This window comes from Nannospalax galili, unplaced genomic scaffold (genome assembly GCF_000622305.1).
Source record: "Nannospalax galili isolate Female #2095 unplaced genomic scaffold, S.galili_v1.0 scaffold578, whole genome shotgun sequence".
Lineage (NCBI taxonomy): Eukaryota > Metazoa > Chordata > Mammalia > Rodentia > Spalacidae > Nannospalax > Nannospalax galili.
Window position 1 is genome coordinate 691,039 of NW_008342282.1, and position 22,478 is coordinate 713,516.

General features: G+C 36.6%; 1 protein-coding gene across 1 annotated transcript in view; it reads left to right on the forward strand.

Moving 5' to 3' along the window:
* The window catches only part of Fbxl17 (F-box and leucine rich repeat protein 17), a 479,631-nt gene that overhangs the window by 302,426 nt on the left and 154,727 nt on the right, over positions 1-22,478 (forward strand). The window contains 1 exon segment of the mRNA XM_029565884.1: positions 3,189-3,265. Within this exon segment, the coding sequence (XP_029421744.1) occupies positions 3,189-3,265 (77 nt within the window).

Sequence of the window (22,478 nt, forward strand, 5' to 3'; positions counted from 1 at the left end):
AAAAAAAACTAAGTTTTTCCTAAGTACCTGACATGATATGATGTTCCACTTGTTTATTTTCTATATGCATACTGTAGAGCGAACTGGTGATTACACTCATGCCAAATCTTGGCAAAACAGTACATGTACTTCAGGGCCATGTATAATATCAGGTAATTCCTGTAAATATAATCTAAAATGGACTCTAAGAGTCTGAAGAGGAAAGGACAGTCAACACCCATGTTCTCGTGCCTTGTTATCACCACATGCTGCCTGAGAAACTAGACCTGGCAGAATTACAAGGCTTCAGATACTAACCAGGGACCAGAGGTGGTGTTCTGTTTGCAGGACCAGGATAACACAAACCAGTTGCATTTTGAACTCTCAAAACAGTAGCTGTTTACTTCAACCACTCTGTTTTGTGGGGTTTTTTTGTTTGTTTGTTTTTGTTTTTGTTTTTGTTTTTAATAATATATCAAGAGCTTCAGTCTGGAGTCACAGAAGTTGGGGATTCTGTACTCAAAAACTATATCCATGAATGACTTAAAATTAAATTTTACTGTAAAATGTTTTAAGCAATAGTTTTTTCACCCCATGGATTCTTCTTTCTGGAATTGTTCTGTGATTTGTGTAACTCTAGCACAATGGCTATGTTAGAGGGTGGTTGAAATACCTGGAAACTCTTACATAACTGAGCTTTTAAGGACAGGTGGTTCATTGTGAAAATGAGGCGCTCTTCTATTTCTCCTTTATTTCCTGGCACAAGATTCTTCGTGCTTACTCCCTAGTCATGTGTTATCACTTGGCCTCTGTACTACCCCTTGACCAAGCCGCATAGTTTTATAAAATCTACTCATAACATTCATCTTTCCTGACCTGTCATTTTGGGAAGAAAGAAACTTAATGCTTCTGGCTGTTCAGCTATTTGGGGTGCAATCTTCATCCAGTGATCGATTATTTTATTTTATATAAATACTGGTTCTTGTTGCCTATGAAGCAGCATTTGATTTGGCCTGTATAGTAAAATTGATTTCTGTTACTTGCTGCTTCATGTCTTCTCTGCACATCTTTAATAGCCATATGTGCTTGTAGCATCTCTAGTATAGGATGAAGAGAAGGAACACAAATAAGATACTGCATTTGTTTAGAGTTTTTCACAATTCAATAGAAAATCAGGCGTTTTGAACCGTTTGAAGCATGACAACAAAATACAATTGCTAATTCTTAGTGCTCACCACAAAATATTTGATTAATTAATGTTTTTAGTAATAAGGAGGACAGTGAAAAATGCATCTTTGCTGTAACAGAAAGTGGTCAGCTATTTTTAAATCATTTAGGGTTTTGTAATCATCGATGGTTTAAGTCATATGTAATATGTGAGTTTTGTCTGAATTGTTTCATTTCTGTTTTAGTTGTTTTAAATGAACCTATTAAAATGGTGTATTAAAGCTGAATGATATGAAATTAGGTTTTAAAGTTTCCCCTCACAGTAATCTGTGTCAATCATGATTGCCTTATATTATTGTTTTACGTTCTCTGTTGTAGTTATGGAAATTTTTACCCATTTTGTAATGAATATGTTTTTTATAAAATAGTCAAAGAACCAGGGTTTTGTGTTTATTCTGAGGAGACTTGAAAATGTCTATCATTCCGTTAAGACAAAATTCTATAAAAATACTTTAAAAGAAAAATGTCTTTCTAACTAATTTAACCTTCAATAATGAATTATGTGGAATAAAATTATATAAAATTTCCTGACATTTTATGAAGATACCTACAAATAAGCCAGGCACTAAATGAAATCTCTGAAAGACAGAGACAGATACTGAGTACATTTTGATGGATTATACACAGAGGTATCCAATTTCTTGATTCTTATTTCCTAGAAAAGGTTAATGACTCTTTTTTGCTTTTACCCTTTTACTTAACTGCTCTGTATAAAGATTAAAACAGGGACTGCACTGAAGCACGCCCATGCCTGTGTGTCAGTCTAACTGTATTGTCAGTCTGACTGCACTGGCCTTTTCATAGTACAGGAAACTGAGCTAGGAGATGTGTGGTGGTGTTTCATTATTTTTGAAATGTTTTCTTTATTATTTATTTGTTATTTTATGTGTATATGGGTGTATTGCCTGCATGTATGTAAGTGCACCTGTATTGTGCAGTGCCCACAAAGGTCAGGAGAGGGTGTTGGATCCCTTGGAACTGGAGTTCTCCTGGGGCTAGATTAAAAAATCTTTTCACTTAAATGAAAACCAGGAAAGATTTTTAAATACTGCATATCTATCTCTGTGTAATTAAAATAGCTTGGACCTATACAACAATTTTTTTTTTTTTTTTGAGACAGAGTCTTTCTCTTTAGCCCTAGTTGGCCTGGAACTTGCTATGTAGACCATCCCAGGCTGGCCTCGATCTCACAGCCATCCACCTGCCTCTGCCTCCCAAATGCTGTATTAGAAAGACATGTGGCACCACATGTGGCCTAAAATGAAAAATTTTAAAGTGAAAGTGTTATTGTTTTTATATGTGCAGGCTTTGTATCCTTTTTTTTTTTTTTTGGTCTTTTTGAGACAGGATCTCCCTGTAGCCCCAGCTGTCCTGGAACTCACTATGTACACCAGGCTGGCCTTGAACTCACAGAGATCCACCTGCCTCTGCCTCCCGAGTGCTGGGATTAAAGGCGTGCGCCACCACACCCGGCTTGTATAGGTTACAGATTTTTACAAGTTTTGGTTTTATGTTGAATAAAATTTATCAAAAATATGCATTTAATGTTACCAAATTTCAAAATTAGCTATTTAACTATGAATAATAGTATCGTCCCGTTGTAATAACTTTCCACCTATATCCTACAGTTGGGTTATCATTTTATATCCTTTTTGTGTGATGTATCCACTGAACTGCGTATGTTTACCAGCCTTTTGTAACTAAGATAACAATCTTCTAGGAATATCTCATTTTCTTCTCTTTGGTTTTAAAGAATGCACTGGTTATACATGTATTTAATGAAAGCCTTTAGGAATCAGAACCTTTAAGTTTAAAGCAAGGAATACAGCACTTTTCCTGAAGTACCTTGAAAGAGGTTTGTTGAAAGAAGAGAGCTGTGGCATTCATCAAATGCTGACCTCTTCCTTTCGATTTGTGGCCAGACCCTTGCTAATTTAGCTGGAAATGCATTAGTATAACTCACCACTTTCTGTATGTTTCAGGTGTGTGGAGGTCATTGCAAAGGAAGGACAAAACCTGAAAGAGCTGTATTTGGTGTCCTGTAAAATCACAGATTATGGTATGTAATGAGCCATTTTCCTAATCGCTTACAGGAATAAAGGTCTTAAAATCATTGAAAGGTATTTAAAGAGAAATTAAAGATTATTTATAGAGACAGTTTATCTTCGTTTATGCTAGTTCCAATGCAACAAAAATAAAAGAGAGGAGAAAAAGTAATGATCTAAAAACTACAGCAGAATGAATGTGTGTTTAAGTTCTTGGAACATGTAGCACACGCATACGCCCACACACACGGGATTAAAGAATGTGGCTTAAAGAGCAAGAGAATTAAAATAATTTTCAGAACAATTAACTCTTTGACACCATAAACATGAATAAGGAAGTTATTATCTTGAGTTCACTTACTTACTTTAATATCCTGTCAGATGTTCTCCTGATAATTCTAAAGACCAACCTTCTTAGTGCTGTAATTCTTCAGGCATTGGAATGCCCATGTTTGGATGTATAGAAGGTTGCAGTACACAAATCTATGCAGAATTCCAAATCATCTCGGTTTTTAAGATCCTTGTTAAGCAGTGAGAAACAGGTTGTCTTACAAAAGTAGCAACTCAGCCTGTTGAAACAATGGAAAATAATCTAGTCTTTCTGTTTTTGTTTGGCTTTTTATATTTTTTTTCTTATCAATATGTATTTGATCTATATAGAGATGTAGCTAGATATTTGTCATTATAAGAAAGAAAGTTTCTTTTTGCCTCTGTTCTGGTTTATTTGTTTATTTAAATTTGATGATTTCTACCTTGAGAGATATTAATATTCCATTAATATTGGAGTCATTTGCTAATGACTCCAATCCTAGGATGACATGATGACCTTCTACCCTGGGTAGGAGATCTGGATTTTGTCACATATCAAATTTTCCATTTTGAAAAACTACTGAAGACACAATAGAAATAAAGTAGGAACTAGGAATATAGCTCAGACATGTGTGAGACTCTGGGTTTGGTCTCAAGCTAACTCCTCAAAAAAAAAAAAAAAAGAAAAAACTATTTAGTATTTTCAGTTAATTTTTTTGAGAATGATAAATGTTTTTCTTTTGTAGAATTTTCCAGAATGTTTTTATGTTGTTGATTTTTCCCCTTATTTATACTTTGTGAAATGTGTTTATTAGTTTTTTTTTCTTATAGTTTCTTGTCTAGATTGGTATATTAAATTACCACTTAGATACCATTGCTTTCCAAAGTTCAAAGCTCCTGATTGCCAGGCTCTGGAGAGGCTCCCTGCCCTCCTCGGGGCATATCATGACTGTATGTGCTCATTACAGATTGATTGCACCTCCCATCATATTGTATGCTTCTCCTGTCTTCCAAACGCTGCCAGTTATCATGTTACTAATTGCCAAGTGCTGTGGATTAAATCCCCTTTCCTTTACATGAACTCTTCTGAGGGTCTCCAGTGGAAAATTTCACTAAAATTACTTTATCTTGAAGGCATATTTTATTTCATAACAAAGTTTTTGTCTAGCTTGTATTGTTAACAAGTGCAGAAGATGTTCCAGAAGGTACAGAGGAGAGAAGTGTTGGCTTTGGGTCAAACCTAGAGTTAAGTTCTCTGTCTATTCTTTGACCTTAAGGAAGTGCCTGTATTTATGACTTGGTTTATTTGTTTGTAAAATAGAGAATACTCCTTTATATGACTGCTGTCTGGTCAAGCAAACAACACGGTGTACACTGCTTAAAAGTACTGCTTTATCTTCTGGAAGAAGGACAGATGCAAGAGTCACTCAAAACTTTCCTGGCCCTCCTGTCCTCTGTCTTGGAAGTTTTTTTTTAGTTGTTGCAGTTGCAGTTGTTTATGATATTCTTCTGTTTCATATTTTGAGGTTTTTTGTAACCTTTTTCTCCTAATGTGATGACAGTAAGTTAAAACCTTGCCAAATTCACTAATCCATATTGGGGTCTCTAAATTATGAAGGTCATGTGTCCTCAATCCAATCTGCATATTAGAACACCCGGAGTGTTTCTAAAGCAAATGAATGTATGATCCATGTTCAAGACCAGTTAGAGCAGAATTTCTAGGTGGTGGGACTCAGGCAGGAATTTCATAATCTTCTCTAAGTAATGATTATATAAACTCAAATTGTGAACTGATCTAATCTATTCTAAAGGAACCGTAAGTGAACATTTTGAGAATACCCCCGGGGATAAGAAATCAGTCATGATTTTCTTTAGTTCCTCCAGCTCCTGCTCTTTCTCACCACCTCATCTCTCTTCCTTCTTTCCTTGGGTTTGTGCTATTGAAAGGATTGTGTAAAGCATTCATATATGTATTGATTCCATTTTCCAAAATACCAGGGTATAATTGAGGAAGAAGGGGGAAAGGGTGCTAGTTTCTAAGAGCTCCTCTATTTGCTGTTTGATTGTCAAGTGAAAACAAACTACTGAAGGTTCGGTGCAGCTCACCTGTTCCCTAGTGCAGTGCCCATAACTTAAGAGTAATTTTTGTCAAAAAGACAGAAAAGGATTACTCACTGTAACCAGAAAATCAGCATTATTGGAGGAAACTTTTGTTAGAGGAAGAGGAAGCTTCTTGTTCCCTTGTCCTGTGATAATCTCAATTTTTAGAAAAAGCAATGCTTTTTGCCTTCTTTATTTGACTGATAAGAAATCAGTCATGATTTTCTTTAGTTCCTCCAGCTCCTGCTCTTTCTCACCACCTCATCTCTCTTCCTTCTTTCCTTGGGTTTGTGCTATTGAAAGGATTGTGTAAAGCATTCATATATGTATTGATTCCATTTTCCAAAATACCAGGGTATAATTGAGGAAGAAGGGGGAAAGGGTGCTAGTTTCTAAGAGCTCCTCTATTTGCTGTTTGATTGTCAAGTGAAAACAAACTACTGAAGGTTCGGTGCAGCTCACCTGTTCCCTAGTGCAGTGCCCATAACTTAAGAGTAATTTTTGTCAAAAAGACAGAAAAGGATTACTCACTGTAACCAGAAAATCAGCATTATTGGAGGAAACTTTTGTTAGAGGAAGAGGAAGCTTCTTGTTCCCTTGTCCTGTGATAATCTCAATTTTTAGAAAAAGCAATGCTTTTTGCCTTCTTTATTTGACTAAGTAGAAACCTGTTCTGTAGAACTTTTGCTTATTGAAGGTACTTTGAAATTGTAGGCTTTGATGTATACCTTATACTTGGGGATTTTGTTCTTTCAGTTAGTGACTCCATATACCTGCTTCCTGTTGCTTCGCCCATGCTCAGGTTGGTCTGTTTCCTTCTTACCTCCTCTTCTGTGTTAACAGGTATATTCCCACTTTCAGCCAAATAGACACAGATTGATGTTTCTGGTGATTTTGCAGCATATATTGATTCAGAAGCACGGCTCACCTAGCATATCACTTGTGATTTGTGTCAAGATCCTCACAGGTGTTGAGTATAGTATTATAATCTAATCTTTAGCAACACCTGGCCAGGCTGTTATAAAGTTATGTTCATTTTACTTGATGTATGATACAGTTGTCATGAAGAAAGCTATCACACTAATATGCTTCTAACTTCCCAAATTGAACATAGATCTTTATGGTAAAGGATAGCAATTATAAACAAATCAATAATTCACAAACATCTAAATGAAAAACACAGTCCTGGGAAATTGTTCCCTGAAGAGAAATCAAATATTGTCACTCTTCTATCACTGAACAAATGTATGTTATGGGGGGGTAGGGAGGGACTCAAACCCAGGAGTCAGAGAGTTGGGCTACAATTCTAGTTTGGGTTTTTTTTTCTTTCCTTTTTTGTAATCTAAATGTTCTTTGACCGTTGCATTTTGTCATCTGTTAATATGTACACAGAAGGCAATGGAATACTGTGCAGTGCCCAGTAGTGCAGTGGACACTCATTAATTGCCAGTTCTTATAAAAGAATGTTTTCTGTGTGTATGTGTGTGTGTTTCTCTTTCTTTCTTCTTTCCTCCTCCCCCTCCCCATTCATCTTTGTCTTTCCCTCCCTCCCTCCCTAATTCCGTCCTCCCTCTCCCTATCCACCCCCACCCCCCCATACACAGCCTTTCTCTTCCTTCAAGTAGAGCCTTCTGTTTGTGGAAACCATTAGTTAAGAGTTGGCTATGCATTAATTTATACTTACCTAAATGATTTCCAGACCTAACCTGTTAGCAGGAGAGTGAAGGAAAGACATAATAAACAGCCCAAAATATTTAAGTTACATCCCTGTCTTGGGTCTTTTTCCTATATCTTCCCTATATTCCTTTCTGGAAATTTTCTCTTGGCTCTTCTGTCTATGTTTCTAGAATAATTTGTCAGCTAATACGTTTTTGCTCTCTTTTAAACACTACTTTCAAAATTTCTCCCCATTTAGCAAGATGTATCCTTGCAATTAAGAGGAAAAGAAGGAGTAGAAATCAATCTGTAGCACTGAGGTTTATGAGGCCAGAAGCAGCTGTTCTCTTGCAGCACAGCCCCTCATATGATATAGTAAATGTAATGGATGAGGAAAGCACTTACCTCTATTAGTGTCGCCATAGTAAATTTTTCCACTGTGACCCTGTGTCACAAGGCAATTGTAAAAAGGACTCAGATTAGTTGAGAGTTGTTAGCACAGTTGTTTTTACTTTAATACCCTGAGGCCCTTCAGAATATACTCTGCAGATATTTTTTTTGTTTCCTTTCTCAAATTGTCATATAGCCCTTAATTAAAAGAGGCCTATAGCTCGGCGGAGTGGCACACGCCTTTAATTCTAGCACTTGGGAGGCAGAGGCAGGTGGATCTCTGTGAGTTCAAGGCCAGCCTGGTCTATACAATGAGTTCCAGGACAGCTGGGGCTAAGGGGAGACCCTGTCTCAAAAAGACCCCCCCCCAAAAAAAAGGCCTATAAACACTCAAGTTGTGACATTGTAGTTTGGGACCTACAAGATTACTACTAACCCAAAGGTCCACAATTCTTTGACTTGCTTTTGTGGTGCCTGGGATCAAACCCAGGGTCTCCACTGAACAACATTCCAGCTCCAAAGCCTCACTTTGTTCCATTTGAGGTGCTCCTCTGTCACTCTCACAGGTCCTTAAATTACTCTCCTGGGCCTGTCTTTACGTGCTCAGTGTTGCCTGTTTGTCACAGCATTTGTCTGATTTGGGATGTTTTAATCTATAAGCAGGTCATCCCACAGAACTTTTGGGTCACTCTGGACAAAGGGTTTCCCAAATTAGAGATCACTGTGCCTATTGTTGTCATTGGAACTGTCATTCACTGGGCCCTCCAGTTGCAGGCCTGAAATGTATTCATTCTGACAAAATGCAGTCAGTACCCACTGTGTGCAAGGTGCAGGGAGGGGTGCAGTCTCTATATTCCTAGAGGTTTCATTCTGTACCGACTGAGAAGTTAGAGCTGTCTTATGTAGTTGGGGCAGGAGAAAAGTAATATATCTTCTTCCAGGCAAGGAGAATGGCAGCCAGTGGCCTGGTTAGATTAATCTTTGCTTTGGTGTAACCCATGCCTCACCCTAGCCTTGTTGACCTTCCACCACCATTGAAAGATTAATATGTTTTACCTTCCTTACCCCTTCTTGGGATCCCAGATCTCTTTGGCTGTTTGTCAATTCAAATTAGAATCTGGGATGCATTATCAAAGCAGCACTGCTCAGGAAACAAAAGAAATCCAAACAAGCGCTCTGAGACCCGTGAAGAGAATGCTTTTCTTTCCTTAAATCTTATACCCTAAATAAATTTACTCTTATTATACCATGTTATTTTTCATATCATTAGGTATGTATTACCTGCAATGATGTTCCATTTAAAATAAATTCCTATCTGTTCTTTTTCAATGTTTTGTTTCTCTTTCAAATTGCATTTTAAACTGCAGCAAGATTGCTGGGTAAGATTTAACTCTTTTGTCAGCAGGAATAACTCTAATGGCTGTAAAGTGACAGAGAGGAACTTGAGAACATATATTTGCAAGTCAAAAAAGAAGGCCTTACTGCTTATTGCTGATTATTCTCACTTTCTATTCTATTTAAATATAAATAGCTTTTATTGTTTCTCTTAAATAGTACTATTTTGCTAAACCTCTGTTTTGCAAATTTCCTTTTTCTATCTGTCCATTTAAAAACTGATTTTTCTCTACTTTTACTTTTTTATTTTATTCTTCATACTGTTGAATTTAACAGGTATCATAATCTTTTTCTTTCTAAGCAATGGGTGTAATTTTCACCAGAAACACAGGTATTTATTTTTTTATATGTGTGTGTATTTGAGAGAGGGAGAGAAGGAGACAGAGAGAGAGAGAGAGAGAGAGAGAGAGAGAGAGAGAGAGAGACAGACAGAGACAGACAGAGACAGAGACAGAGAGAAAGAGGTGCTGCAGTGTACAGGGGACAACTTGTAGAGGTCGGTTCTCTACTTCCACCCTGTGGGCCCAAGGGATTGAATTCAGGTGGTCAGGCTTGGCAGTACACCTTTACCTGCCAAGCCAGCTCACTGGACTAAAATTAGGTATTTAATTATATATAACCTTCTCTAAATACTTTTGATTGCTCTAAGCAAAGAAGTTGTTGACTTTCATCCCTGGTTCCTAAGTCACCATAAGACTGAATCTAGGTAACCTCAAAATACAAGATGAACAATGATGTTTATCCCTGTTTTGCCATGATAAAGTATAAACTTCAGATTTATTAAGGACTTTAAAAGTATTTCTTCAAAAAATGCTAACATAACCAATCAAGTATTAACTCTGCCCTACTATAGGGATATATCCTAACCTGTGTTTTAATGATAAATGAACCTGTTTGTGTGATCATGGCCCGTTAACTTTCTTACACTTCCAAGCACATATGTCCTGTTTCTCTAAATTAACTTTTTGCAACTGAATGCTCTATTTTCACATTTAACTTAGCTCTTATCCTAAATATTAACTTTTCAACATTCCTTTTCTCCATTACTTTTAGCATTTCTGATGTACCTTGTTTAATCTTAATTAGCTCTTTTTAGCATTACATTTATGAAGGCGTTTCCTTTTATAGGTATGGAAAACTTACCCCAAATCACAGAGTCATTTTTTTTTCTTCATTCCCATTTTTAAACATCATTGCTTAGTAATCTCCAGGACACAGACTAAGCATTTGTTTTTCTTATGCTAGCACTAATACAAATAATCACAGTTGTTTCTTATCAGTATATTATCACTGATGAGTAGTTAGATAATTACAAAACTTCTTGCTTTTTAGTATTCAACAGAAGAAAAAGAAAGGAAAACCATGACATGAATTTCTAGTATTTAAACTTCTTGGAAATGCTTTTCTTGATGGTAGTAAGTTCTCTGTTGGAACAGCTAGTCTAGCTAAGATCATCTCTGAGGAGGGCGTGGAAGGACAGAAGCCATGGGCAGCCAGTTGTCTTCTATAGACTTTAAATTCTTTTCTAATCCTAGGCTTTATTCTGTACTGTTTCATTCAGCAAAGGTTTTCTCTAAGTTTGTATGCTGTTGGTGGGATGCTACAGAAAATCCCCAAATACTTATATACCGACAGGTTTTCCATCTATTAAGCAGTATGGGGGTGTCAGTTTTAAAGATTGAAGGTCTATGAGATGTACAGGGCTCATGAGAAGACAATCATCATGGACTTCAGTAGTTGGGGAATGGTTTGTGGAAGAGATGACAGCAGAGGACAGAGATGAGAAGGAAGGGCATCTGAGGTGGTTCAGCCTGGGGAAGACTCAGAGCAAGAGCAGGTGTTTGAATGGATGTGTTTGTATGCATTGGTTAATCCAAAGAAAGAAAAGAAATCATCCAAAACGATGACGTGCACACACGGGCAAAATTTGAAGAAACCTTATGAAAATATTCTAGTTAAATGCAGAGTAAGTTCCAATTTTTGTTGCAACTTTTCCTATCTTATTCGCCATTCCCATGGCAACAACTTCACTTAACATGTATTATATAAAAGGAAACATTGCTTTGGGTTATAACCACTAATCAAATATCCAGCTCTACTGGGAACAGATGTAGATTTTCAAAATAATAATAATGATAGAATAATTGCAGTTTGAGATTTCCTGTGAGCATTATTTAATTCCTTTAACATTCCACTTTAAGAGGTACTATTAATACTTGAGCCTACAGATGTGGAAACTGAGGCCAAGTAAGGCTAAGCTTCATGTGGTTTGTGAATTACTATACCATATAGATTCAGTGCTAAGGTAATTTTCATAGTTACTCATGTCAGTGATGTATAGGAATATTTCCTATCTAAAGCCTTCCATTGATACTCAATATTTATCAATATGTCAGATGCTTATCTTTTTCTCTTTTAGTCATAGTCTCTGACTTCAAGCTCACTGTGTAGTTGAAAATGTCCTTGAACTTCTGATCCTCCTGCCTTTATTTCCATAATGCTGGGATTATAGGTGTGCACCTTCATGCCCAGTTTATGTAGTGTCAGGGATCAAACTTAAGCCCTCATGCATGTTAGGCAAGTATTCTGCTAACTGAGCTATATCCCCAGCCCAAATGTTCTCTTAATTTCAAATTTCTGTGTAATTCTTTATAAATTAAATTTTCTGGGGCCAGTGAGATGGCTCAGTTGGTGAAGGCACTTGTCCCTAGGCTGACAGACTGAATTTGATCCCTGAAACCTACTTGGTAGAAGGAAAAAACCAACTCCTACAGGTTGTTCTTTGACTTCGCTACCTGTGCCATGCCACACGTGACTATACAGAGAGAGAGAGAGAGAGAGAGAGAGAGAGAGAGAGAGACAGAGACAGAGAGACAGAGAGAGACAGAGGCAAAGAGAATAAAGAAAATGTAATACAAAATTTTAAAAACTAAAATTTTCTTAAATTTCCCTTTTGAAGTATTAAAATTTATGAAAGTAAAACCATTATCACTTTTCTGTAGATGAACACTTTGAACCCAAACAGATTTTGGTTAATGACTAAAACTAGCACTAAAAGTTTCCCACTGCAGATGACTTCAGGTTTCTTTGCTTTTCATAAAGGAATTATTTCTTCATTTAAATAGCTATTCTAAGCCAATTTCAGGTAACATGTAATGAGGGTAATTTCACAGCAGTTTTTTTTAGTGTGCACACACATTTGGATATACATACATTGTACCATGCTAAAAGGCATGAGTAATTGTTCTGTGCTTAAATTCCTTCAACATGAACACACAGGATCTTGGGCCTTGCTGTCATCATTTGCCTTAGGTGCCATTAAGAAGCTAAAATCAAATCCCTCAGTAGCATGGCATCCTGCCCTGCCTCTGGTCTTTGCTTTAGTGTGGTACTCTTGTTTGCTGGGATGAGGAGTGGGAGGAAACAGGGAGGAGGAGCCTGCATACCTTCCTTGGAGAACCTCAAGCTCTATCTCTTCTTCTAAATGCTCTCTTGTGTTTTTTCCTAATAGTCAAGATAATTTTTTTTCTTCCAGATAATGTCTGATGAAATCTCCTTTCCTATCACTGATTAAGTATTCTACGTAAGGTAGTTGACATCTGATTTATTTTGAAAGAAAACAAAAGCAAGCATACATCTGCCAAACTTCTTATTTGAAAGTGGTAACACCACTCTAAATGTAATATAAATTAAACATTAAGATGGCTTAATGTGATTATGGATCATTCATTGATTAGATTCATGCCCTTATGCCTACTGCCTTGATAGTGTAGACCTCTCCAGAAGGGAAGATTTTTTCCTTTTCACCTGTTAGCTGGATTATTTAACATGAAGAGCAACTTTCCCTTTTATCAACTTTTTGGTTTACCTGAGTTTAATTTATGTAGGAAAGGTAAGAATATTTGTGATAATTTTTTTCTTTACTGCTTTTCAAAATAGAGTTTATTCACCTTTCAAATGTGACTACTACAATGTTATTAAGTTAACCAACATTTTAAGCTTAGCAATTATTTTTCCTTACTGATGCTCAAACTCTCCTACTTTGGTAATAGAAGATTCTTCAAGTTGGTTCCTGTTGCCTTGGACATGGATCCATTATGTAAAGGTAGACCAGGCTCATCTGATTCACTTGAACATAATGTCTGACAAAATCTCCTTCTGATCACCATTAAAAAAAAAAAAAAAAAAAGGTTCATTAGAATGACCTTTTTGGTCATATTGCATCCTTAAACTTCTGTTGTGTTTTCTGCTTAGAAACTCTAGCCTGAATTCTAGTATGTTCCTCATCAGAGGCCCAGCCTTCCCATTATAACTCAGCAAATCGGCTTTAAAGCATCTTCATTCAGGATACCCAGTGCACAGGAGGTTTATAGTTCTTTCCTTTCTTCATCCACAACTGAACTTCCTGCTTCCGGAGACAGTAGGGGAGGGACCAGACCAGGAAGGAAAAGCAGCTTCACCTTTTGCGTCCTTGTCAAATTTCTGAAGAGTACTTTCAGATTTGGTTGGGCCTTTTGGACTCAGTCATTTGGAAATAAGTAGAAAGTTGTTCAAACTGTGCAGCCTTGTGCACTCTGACCTAGGGCCTTTCAAACGTGTTTGACCTGCAATGACAAATACATTTTGCATTTAAAGTTCTTGTTGGATTGTAAGTGAATTTCATCATTTACTCAGACAGCCAACAGTTTGTCCAACAGTTCTGCCCTTCTGTTTTCCTCTATGTAAAATCTGTCAATCAATGACCTGCTAAAGAGTGGGAAACCAGTGGGTTTGGGTGGTACTAATTAGATAGTGTTCTTGAAGTAAAGGTACCAATCTTTACAAGCTCATCAAATATGTTGATTTTATTATCTATAAAATCAGCAGTTAGGGGCTGGAGAGATGGCTCAGGTGTTTAGAACACTGGCTGTTCTTGCAGAAGACCCAGATTTGAATCCCAGCACCCACATGGCAGCTAACAACTGTCTGTAACTCCAGTTCTGGGCGATTCGATGTCCTCTTCTGTCCTCCACGGGTATTGCATGACACAGGTGCACTTACTTCACATACATGCAGGCAATACACGTGTACACATAAAGTAAAAATAACAAATAAAATACGTTTTAAAAAATCAGCAATTAATATTCCACCCACCTCATATCTTCCAAAGTATCAGAGTCCCTTGGTTTCACAGTAGTGTAGATGCTAAATGGAACTTTCTCATGAGGCAAAAAGGCTGGTTTATTATTTAATTTACTAATTATGTAAATCAAACTTACTTTTAACTTAAGAATTAAACTATTAATTTTAACCCTTATTCTAAAACATTCCCTTGAGTTTAAGACTCACTCACCTAGAATTTATCTGTCGTATGTGTTTCTCTTTTAGGGTTTATCTGCATGACATTAAATAAATAGTTTGAACTTTTCAACTTTTCTAACAATCGTGTTGACTTGACGTGGCTGATTCAGCCTCTGTGCCTATGTGCCATGTGTGTCATACCTAAAAGTGCCTTAGCTGTCACTGACTGTGACTGAGGGTAAGCAAAGAAAATAAGATTTTAAGAAACTAAAAAGAAGAAATAAACAAGAAAATTCACTCTGTCTTCAAGAAGTTATGGTGCTTGTCTATTATATGTATATATATTTGAAATACACGTATGTCCTTTTACAACGAATAGTGTTCACTGATACAATTTAAATATTACAGGGCGAAGACATTTTCATATGGTAAATAATTCTTAGAGCAGAAGAAAAAATGCACAGAAACCTAGCTCCATAGTGTTTGCTGTTTGATGCTGGAATTTTTAATCACCCCTATTTTTTAGGGTACCCCCCCAGCCCACATGCTTGTTTTTCTTTCTTTTTACTGTCTCCTCTTCCCTCACATATGGCTTTAGGAGCTTCTCCAAGAAAACAGTTTTGCTTTGAAGATATTTTATTTCCTCTCATAAAGATTCTTCTGTTCCACTATTAGATTTTAAAATTCACAATAATCCCCTAATAGGATCCAGCCCCTTCCCTGCCCCCCATATGTTTGGAAATTTCTCTGGAACACTGAATTGGGAAGTCAGAATCTAGAGATGCTACTGTGATGTTGGGAGCAGCAGGCACTCAGGCAGGGAGCAGGGCATGACCAAGGGTGGTCATCCTCAAGGACATGCTGAATTTGCTTGACCAGGGTCTATTTGAAATATTAAGTTAATTTGATTCTATAGTATGAAATAACTTCCAAAATAATGGGGTTTGTATATATTAACACATACATGGTATAATAGCATGCATATAATATATATGTAAATAATAAAGATTTGAGCTGCTAGTCTTGAACAGTAATAAGAAACTTAAATTTTTAGCTCTATAGAATAAGTGAAGAGTTTGAAATTCAATCAGTCTTATTTTAAGTGAGGCAAATGTACTTGGCTTTTTTTGAGAAACATGCCGTCTGCTCCGGTTTATGTAAGAAATTGGGCAAAATCCTCAAAACATTCATTTTCAACTCTGCCTTTCTAATACACCTTGTAATCAAGGTTTGTAAATCATTGTTTCTGAAACATTATAAATTAGTATTGATTCAGATTTCTTTTTCACTCTGTTGGATTCTAATTTTTTTTAATTCCCTAAGTAACAAGAAAAGAGGTGAATTTAAAAAGCTTGATGAAATTTGCACATAATTTGTGGATTTCCCTCTTCTTATGGATTTTGGTACATGGTACTTGTCAGTGTAAATAATCATTAGTTACTTAAATACTTGTGGACTGTATCATTATGAAAGCAGTCCCCTACAACACATATGTATGTTACCCCCCAAACTTCTGTCACATTCTTTTAATTTCATGATATTTTAAGGCAAAGCAAATTCAGAAGCTATGCCACAGATTCATGTTGCATTGTTAGTATGTCCATCACACTCAGCAGTCTGTGGAGTAACACACTGACTCCAGAGCTGGGGGCTTCCTGACAACAAGTACCAAATAGCATACAAGTGAAGAAAGCCCTTCTCTGCCCTCACAAGGTAGATAGATTGTATGGAAGGTACAGCCTTTCCATAATTATGAGTCTTTCCTCACAAAGCTAATACTTCATTTTCTTTTTTAGCTGATAGACTATTGATTTGAAATTATTCTCTCTTGAGTTTATGAAACAAATAGAATTTTAAAATTTCTATTCATGAAAGTAATATCCATTTTAATAGCCTGCATGGAATATTCTTTTTAAATCAATTTTTTATGATGCAATATTTAAGTCGTTTAAATTAGAAACCTACTGTGAGTTCTTAAGGTTTCTTAGTATATGAAAAGCTTTTAAAAACATGTTTCACATGTAATGGGCACTACAAGTATTCACTTGGAATTTTTTCAACCACAGTAAACCAATTGACAATTGTAGAATTAGACTTTGGCTCTATATAGTGTATTTTTACACTATTATAAATCTTTTCTGAATCTACAACCTGCTAGGAAAGATAGAATCTCTCCAGCTTGTGATTGTACTATGTGATTTGTGTGGACTGTAGTCTGTTTCACAAATTTCTGTGCCAGGCAGGTTTCTAACTGTGTATGTTCAGTCCACTGATTGACTTACTGAGAATCAAATTATTCTCACTAACACACACTCAGTCCCAACTACAACAGAAAAGATGGATTCTGGGGCCAAAATTGGTCCCTCACTAACAAAGCTTGCTTTCTGCCAGTAGTAATACACAGTGAATGAAAATTCAGTGACCTATATTCTTCAATTTAAATCTTTAAAAATTTAAATTAAAACTTTGTCAACAGTAATTCTAACCATACTGAGGCAAAAAGAGCGTTCCCTACAATCTGGCAGCACTAAATGTAATTCATAACTATCAAAAATCCGTTTTCTCTGCATAACTTTTAAGAACACTCCTGATGTCTTGAAAATTCCATGCAATTTTCTTTAAAAGTTGGTTTGGAATGGCACTGTGCATCTTGAAGCCCACATACAGTGAGTTAAATTACAGCAATAGCATATTTCTCAAGCACTATATAGCTGTAAATCCTTTATCCTGAAGTACATAGTAGCAGATTTTCTCCTTGAACAGTGAAGAAAGTTGAACTTCGGGGTTGTTTCAATTTAACACATGATGTGCTGAGCACATAAAGCGGCGGCTTGCCTTTCCTCTTCTTTCTTCTTTATCCATCCTTGCTTCCCATAGAAGGAATTAAGTATGTAATACTGATTATAAAGTGGATCCATATTACTGCTATTTTCAAAGCATCATTTCCCTGCACTGGCTTATATGTAAGTATTTCCTTTTCCGTGGGTTAATCTAAATGCAGAGTAGAACCATGTTTGCTCTCACCACCATTTTTTCACATCTTCTTAGGCATTACTGGTCCTCCCTGGATCTATGATTACGTTCCTATTCATGGTGTTACTTAGTTAAACTGGGGTGCCATCCAGGCCTCATTTCCTCATTACTCTTCTCACAGTCATGAATAAGGCAGGCTAACTCTGTCCACAGAATATTCCTTCAATATAGCCACATCCATTGATAACCCTGTCAGCCACCTAATTCTGATGCCTTCGTCCTGCCTTAGACTACCAGAATGGCATGTAGTAGCTATCCACTAGCTAGCCCAGCGTAGACTGCTCTTGGAAAAGCAGGTGTCAGCTTTGAAAACATTTTTTAAAACCAAGTATTCTGTAAATCTAATCTGCTAGCAGAGAGATAAGGAAGATGGATTGGAAATTTCCTATGTACTCCAAACACTGGTGGGGAAAGATTTTTCAAATATCCTTTAATTTTTTTTATACCTTTAGAAATATATTGTTTTAGGGCAATTATATTGAATACCTGTAATACAAGGACTTGGAAAGTAGATGCTGGAGGCTCACAGTTTCAAAGCTAGACAGAGTTTATTTACTGAGCCCTTAGCTTAAAAAAAAATTAAGAAGGTAAAAGAAATGGAACAGAAATATATTATTTACCCTTGGCTGCCTTGTAGCTCTAAAACCATAGAAAAAATTAAACATTCAAGTGGCTTGCCTATTCTGAGGTTTTGTTAGTCATCACAGGCCACCCTTGGAACAATGCACTCAGAAAACTAAGAGGCAAGAGAGCCTACTGGAGGACAATGTGGGGCAGTCTGTGCTGCAGCTTGCCTAGCAGTCAGAGATGCCTGTCCCATCACCTACCAGATAAACAGAGGCTAATTCATGTAGAAAGAGATATATGACTTCATGTTTCCCTACATGTTCTCAATCCAGCCACAGAACAGCATGGCTGGACCTCTGTTCTCAGCAGACACTTATGGTCCTTCTAACCAGACAGGTACTAGCTACAAATCACAGGTCGTGGTTTCAGTGAGTAGTGATGCTCCATGACATGATCAGTATACCACCTTAGTTATCATGGGAACAGATTTGGGGAGTTTGCCAGGGGCCAAATTCTAAAAAAAAAAAAAAAAAAAAAAAAAAAAAAAAAAAGCCTACTATAGGAAGTTTTAAATCAACTTCTGATGAACTTTAAATGTGTCCTAGTTTAGTTTCTCTTCCTGTAATAAAAGTACACTAACTAAAAGTAATTTGGGGAAGAAAAGGTGTATTTGGCTTACAGGTTACAGTCCCTCATTAAGGAAAGCCAAAGCAGGAACCTGGAGGCAGGACCTGAAGCAGAGACCGTGGAGGAACACTGCTGACTGGCTTGCTTCCTCTGACTTGCTCAGCTCCCTTTTTTATGCTGCCCAGGCCCTCCTGGCCAGGGATGGCACTGCGCACAGTGGACTGGACCCACCTAAGTCAATCAGCAATCAAGAACATGCCCCACAGACATGCACAGTCTGATGAAATTTCTCCTTTGAGGCTCTTACTTCCCCAGTCTCTACTTTGTATGAAGTTGACAAAAACTAAGCAGAATGAAATGTAAAATAATTCTGCGGAAATTAGAAGACAGATATTTAACCACCACCCTTATCACATTTCTTGCTTCCTCCGTTCAGTACGCTATTTTATTTTTTTAATATTTTATTTATTATTTTTATATTTTTATGTATGCGTGTATTGCCTGCATGTAGGTAAGTGCACCCGTGTTGTGCAATGCCCGCAGAGGACGGAAGAGGCTGTCAGATCCCCTGGAACTGGAGTTACAGACAGTTGTTAGCTGCCATGTGGGTGCTGGGATTCAAACCCGGGTCTTCTGCAAGAATAGCCAGTGTTCTTAACCACTGAGCCTTCTCTCCAGTCCTAGTACTTTATTTTTAAGGAACAGAGATTGTACTCCTCAAACAGAGAGGAGACAATACAACAGGTTGACATTGCTATCGCTGAGATATAGAAATAGATATAGGGTGAAAAACAACGACCACCAGGCAGTAGAATCACTAAGAATACTCCTGCCTATTTTATCAGTCTGGCCTTCAACATGAAAAGGGAAAAAAGAAAGTCATTGATAAATCACTGTTGAAGCAATTAGCTTTACTACTGCTGGGAAGACTGGCAAAGAGATACCTGCTATCTCTTAAAGAAGCACAGCATGCTTCCCAAGCATTTTTCAAAGCACCTATGTGTTCATAAACTAAGTTCCTCCTGGCTAATATAAGATATTAGTGGAAAATATTGCAGGAATGCCACATGAAATGCTTCAAATTCTACCAAGAAGTATTTCTCACCAGCTTGATTCCAGGTTCTGAGGTGGTAGATGACAGAAGCTTTGGTGGCATCTGACAGGATTGGTCTAAAAGATTTTCAAGCTTTGGAAGCCCTTAGAAAATGCCATTCCTCTGAGGCCCCAATTTGTGAAACTAAAAAGACTTGGGAAAAGGGTGGAAAACATGTTTGTTGTACAAGTAAATCCTGTTATGTAATAACATTCTATAATTTTGTATCTTTGATGTAAGGAATTTTAAGAAGCATAACAAGTCAAAACCAAATCTCCAAAATGAAATTTATTTCAAATTAAATGACTTATTACTACAGAATTTTAAAGTTAATTCTTACTACAGTAGAAAAGGTAGGATTTAAGTAGTGTAGATATGAATATTTGAGTGAGTTAAAAATATATTGCTTTTACCCTAATTCTTTAGCTGAAACATCCATATTAACTATCTTTGTTTCTTAACCAGTAATTTTCTCTAAATTGAATCCCAACTAGTAAATTCTTTTTAAAAAATATTTTATTATTTTTATTTATTTTATGTGTATGAGTGTTATGCCTGCATGTCCTGGAACTGGAGTTATGGACAGTTGTTAACTGCCATGTAGGTGCTGGGATTCTAATCCGGGTCTTCTACAAGAACAACTGTGTTCTGAACCATGGAGCCATCTCTCCAGGCCCCCAACTAGTAAATTCTTAACAGTTGTTATATATAAAACAAAATTACAAAGCTTGCAAAATCTGTCACCCCTTGTGAAGATAATTTTTCTTCCTTCTACTTTTAGGGTATATAGGGATTTGAGATCAGCATTCTAATGTTTAATCCGGGTCTTCTACAAGAACAACTGTGTTCTGAACCATGGAGCCATCTCTCCAGGCCCCCAACTAGTAAATTCTTAACAGTTGTTATATATAAAACAAAATTACAAAGCTTGCAAAATCTGTCACCCCTTGTGAAGATAATTTTTCTTCCTTCTACTTTTAGGGTATATAGGGATTTGAGATCAGCATTCTAATGTTATTAGCTGCTTGGAGGTTTGTGTTTTGCAAATTAGTTTAATGAATATTTGTACAACCATTTCATAATTTCATACTCGATGGTAAGTGGAGGTGAGCACAGGTGTGTTTAAATGATTATCCATTACCCATGGGTATGTTATGATCGAGCGCCTGTGTTGTAGTCTGTGTAGATTGCCAAATACTTTAATTTATTGTGCTATTTTTCTGTTTTATCTTTTAAACTAAATCATTTCTGAAAGATATTTTTAATGGGTGTTGGTTTCACTCAGAAAATATTAAGCATAGAGGGTTCTTTAAATGCTTTTAGCCAATCTCTTATCATTAATGAACCAGTATAAACCTGCTGAATGCTATTTAAAGTTGTGTTATTTTATTGTCTTGAGACTGGCATGTCTATCTAATAGAAAGTTGAGGGTAGGGATTTTTATTCCGTCTATAGATTGCATTTGTATAGGATGCTGTGAAATTTACTTTTCTATCAGGTCCACATATTAAATTTTAATAGTCATTAGATATCCATTGCCATCCATAAAATACTGTTTGGCTTTTGTGTGTGTACCTGAAGATAAGATTTGAATTTCTTTGGTAGAGTCTCTGAAGCAAAAATGAACAAACAAAAAAGTTTTTTTTATACAGGCAAACAGGATTCCTGTTCTGTCTCCAACGTGTATTTCCTATCACCAACCACTTCTTTCTCTTTTCCCCAATTGGTGAAGCCTCTGAAAAAAGTGGATGAAAAATTTCTCGTTAGATCAGAAGTCAGTTTATCCTCAAGGTTGGGAGGGTAATACTGTTTCAGTGTTCTTTACTTACACAGTAAGTAATGCAGCTTTTGTTTTTTAGAATATAAAAGACACAGCAAATCTGGATGTGGCAGAACGTTACATCCATTTTACAGATAAGGAAACTGAGATAAGGAAATTACTTGCCCATGATTACTCAGAGTGCAAACTAGGAATATAAAAATTCAAATTCGTTCCTATGACATCCATTCCGAGGCAGTCCTGATTATGGACTTTGTGAACATTTCCCAGTTTCTGCCCACTTGCCCCACCATTCATGTCTCCTGACTTCTTCTTTTTTTTTCCATCTATCCATTTTTTTAAAAAAAATTTAATCATTATACTTTTTAAATTTTTGATAACTACATGATTAGACGCTTTTCACTACAGCTTTAACATATTCAGTAACACACTCCAGAGCAACAGTACATCTCTTTCACAAGTGGGTGCAAGTATCTAGGTTTACAGTTGAATTAATACAGTTATAAAATATTGAACTCAGTATAAGCCCTGGAAGACATAAAATTGGATTAGTTTTTAACCTTTAAAAACGATCTCCATTTCATTTTAGAATATATTGTTCCTTGCACACAGACTCATTGTTTTTGCTACTAACACTGAGATGTTGGCACTTGCATCTCTAATCTGTATGTATTTGATTATTACTAGTCATAATCAGTTGCACTTGGATCCTTGGCACCTGTGTATGTGTATAAAATCATCGGGCAGATTTCAATGGTATTGTTTATCACCTCTACAAATTAGCATGATGTAAATTTCCATGCTTCCTCCTCAAATATAATACATTTTTTAAAAATTTGTTGAATTTTTTTGTGGGTGTGTATATCACACAGAACATTCCAAACCATCTCATTCAACTATACACCCACTTCCCAGATAGCACCATCCAAAAGCCTCTCTCCCTCCAGTAGAGCCTTATACTCTGATATCCCTGCTACTGTCTGCTGTGTTGTTGGCA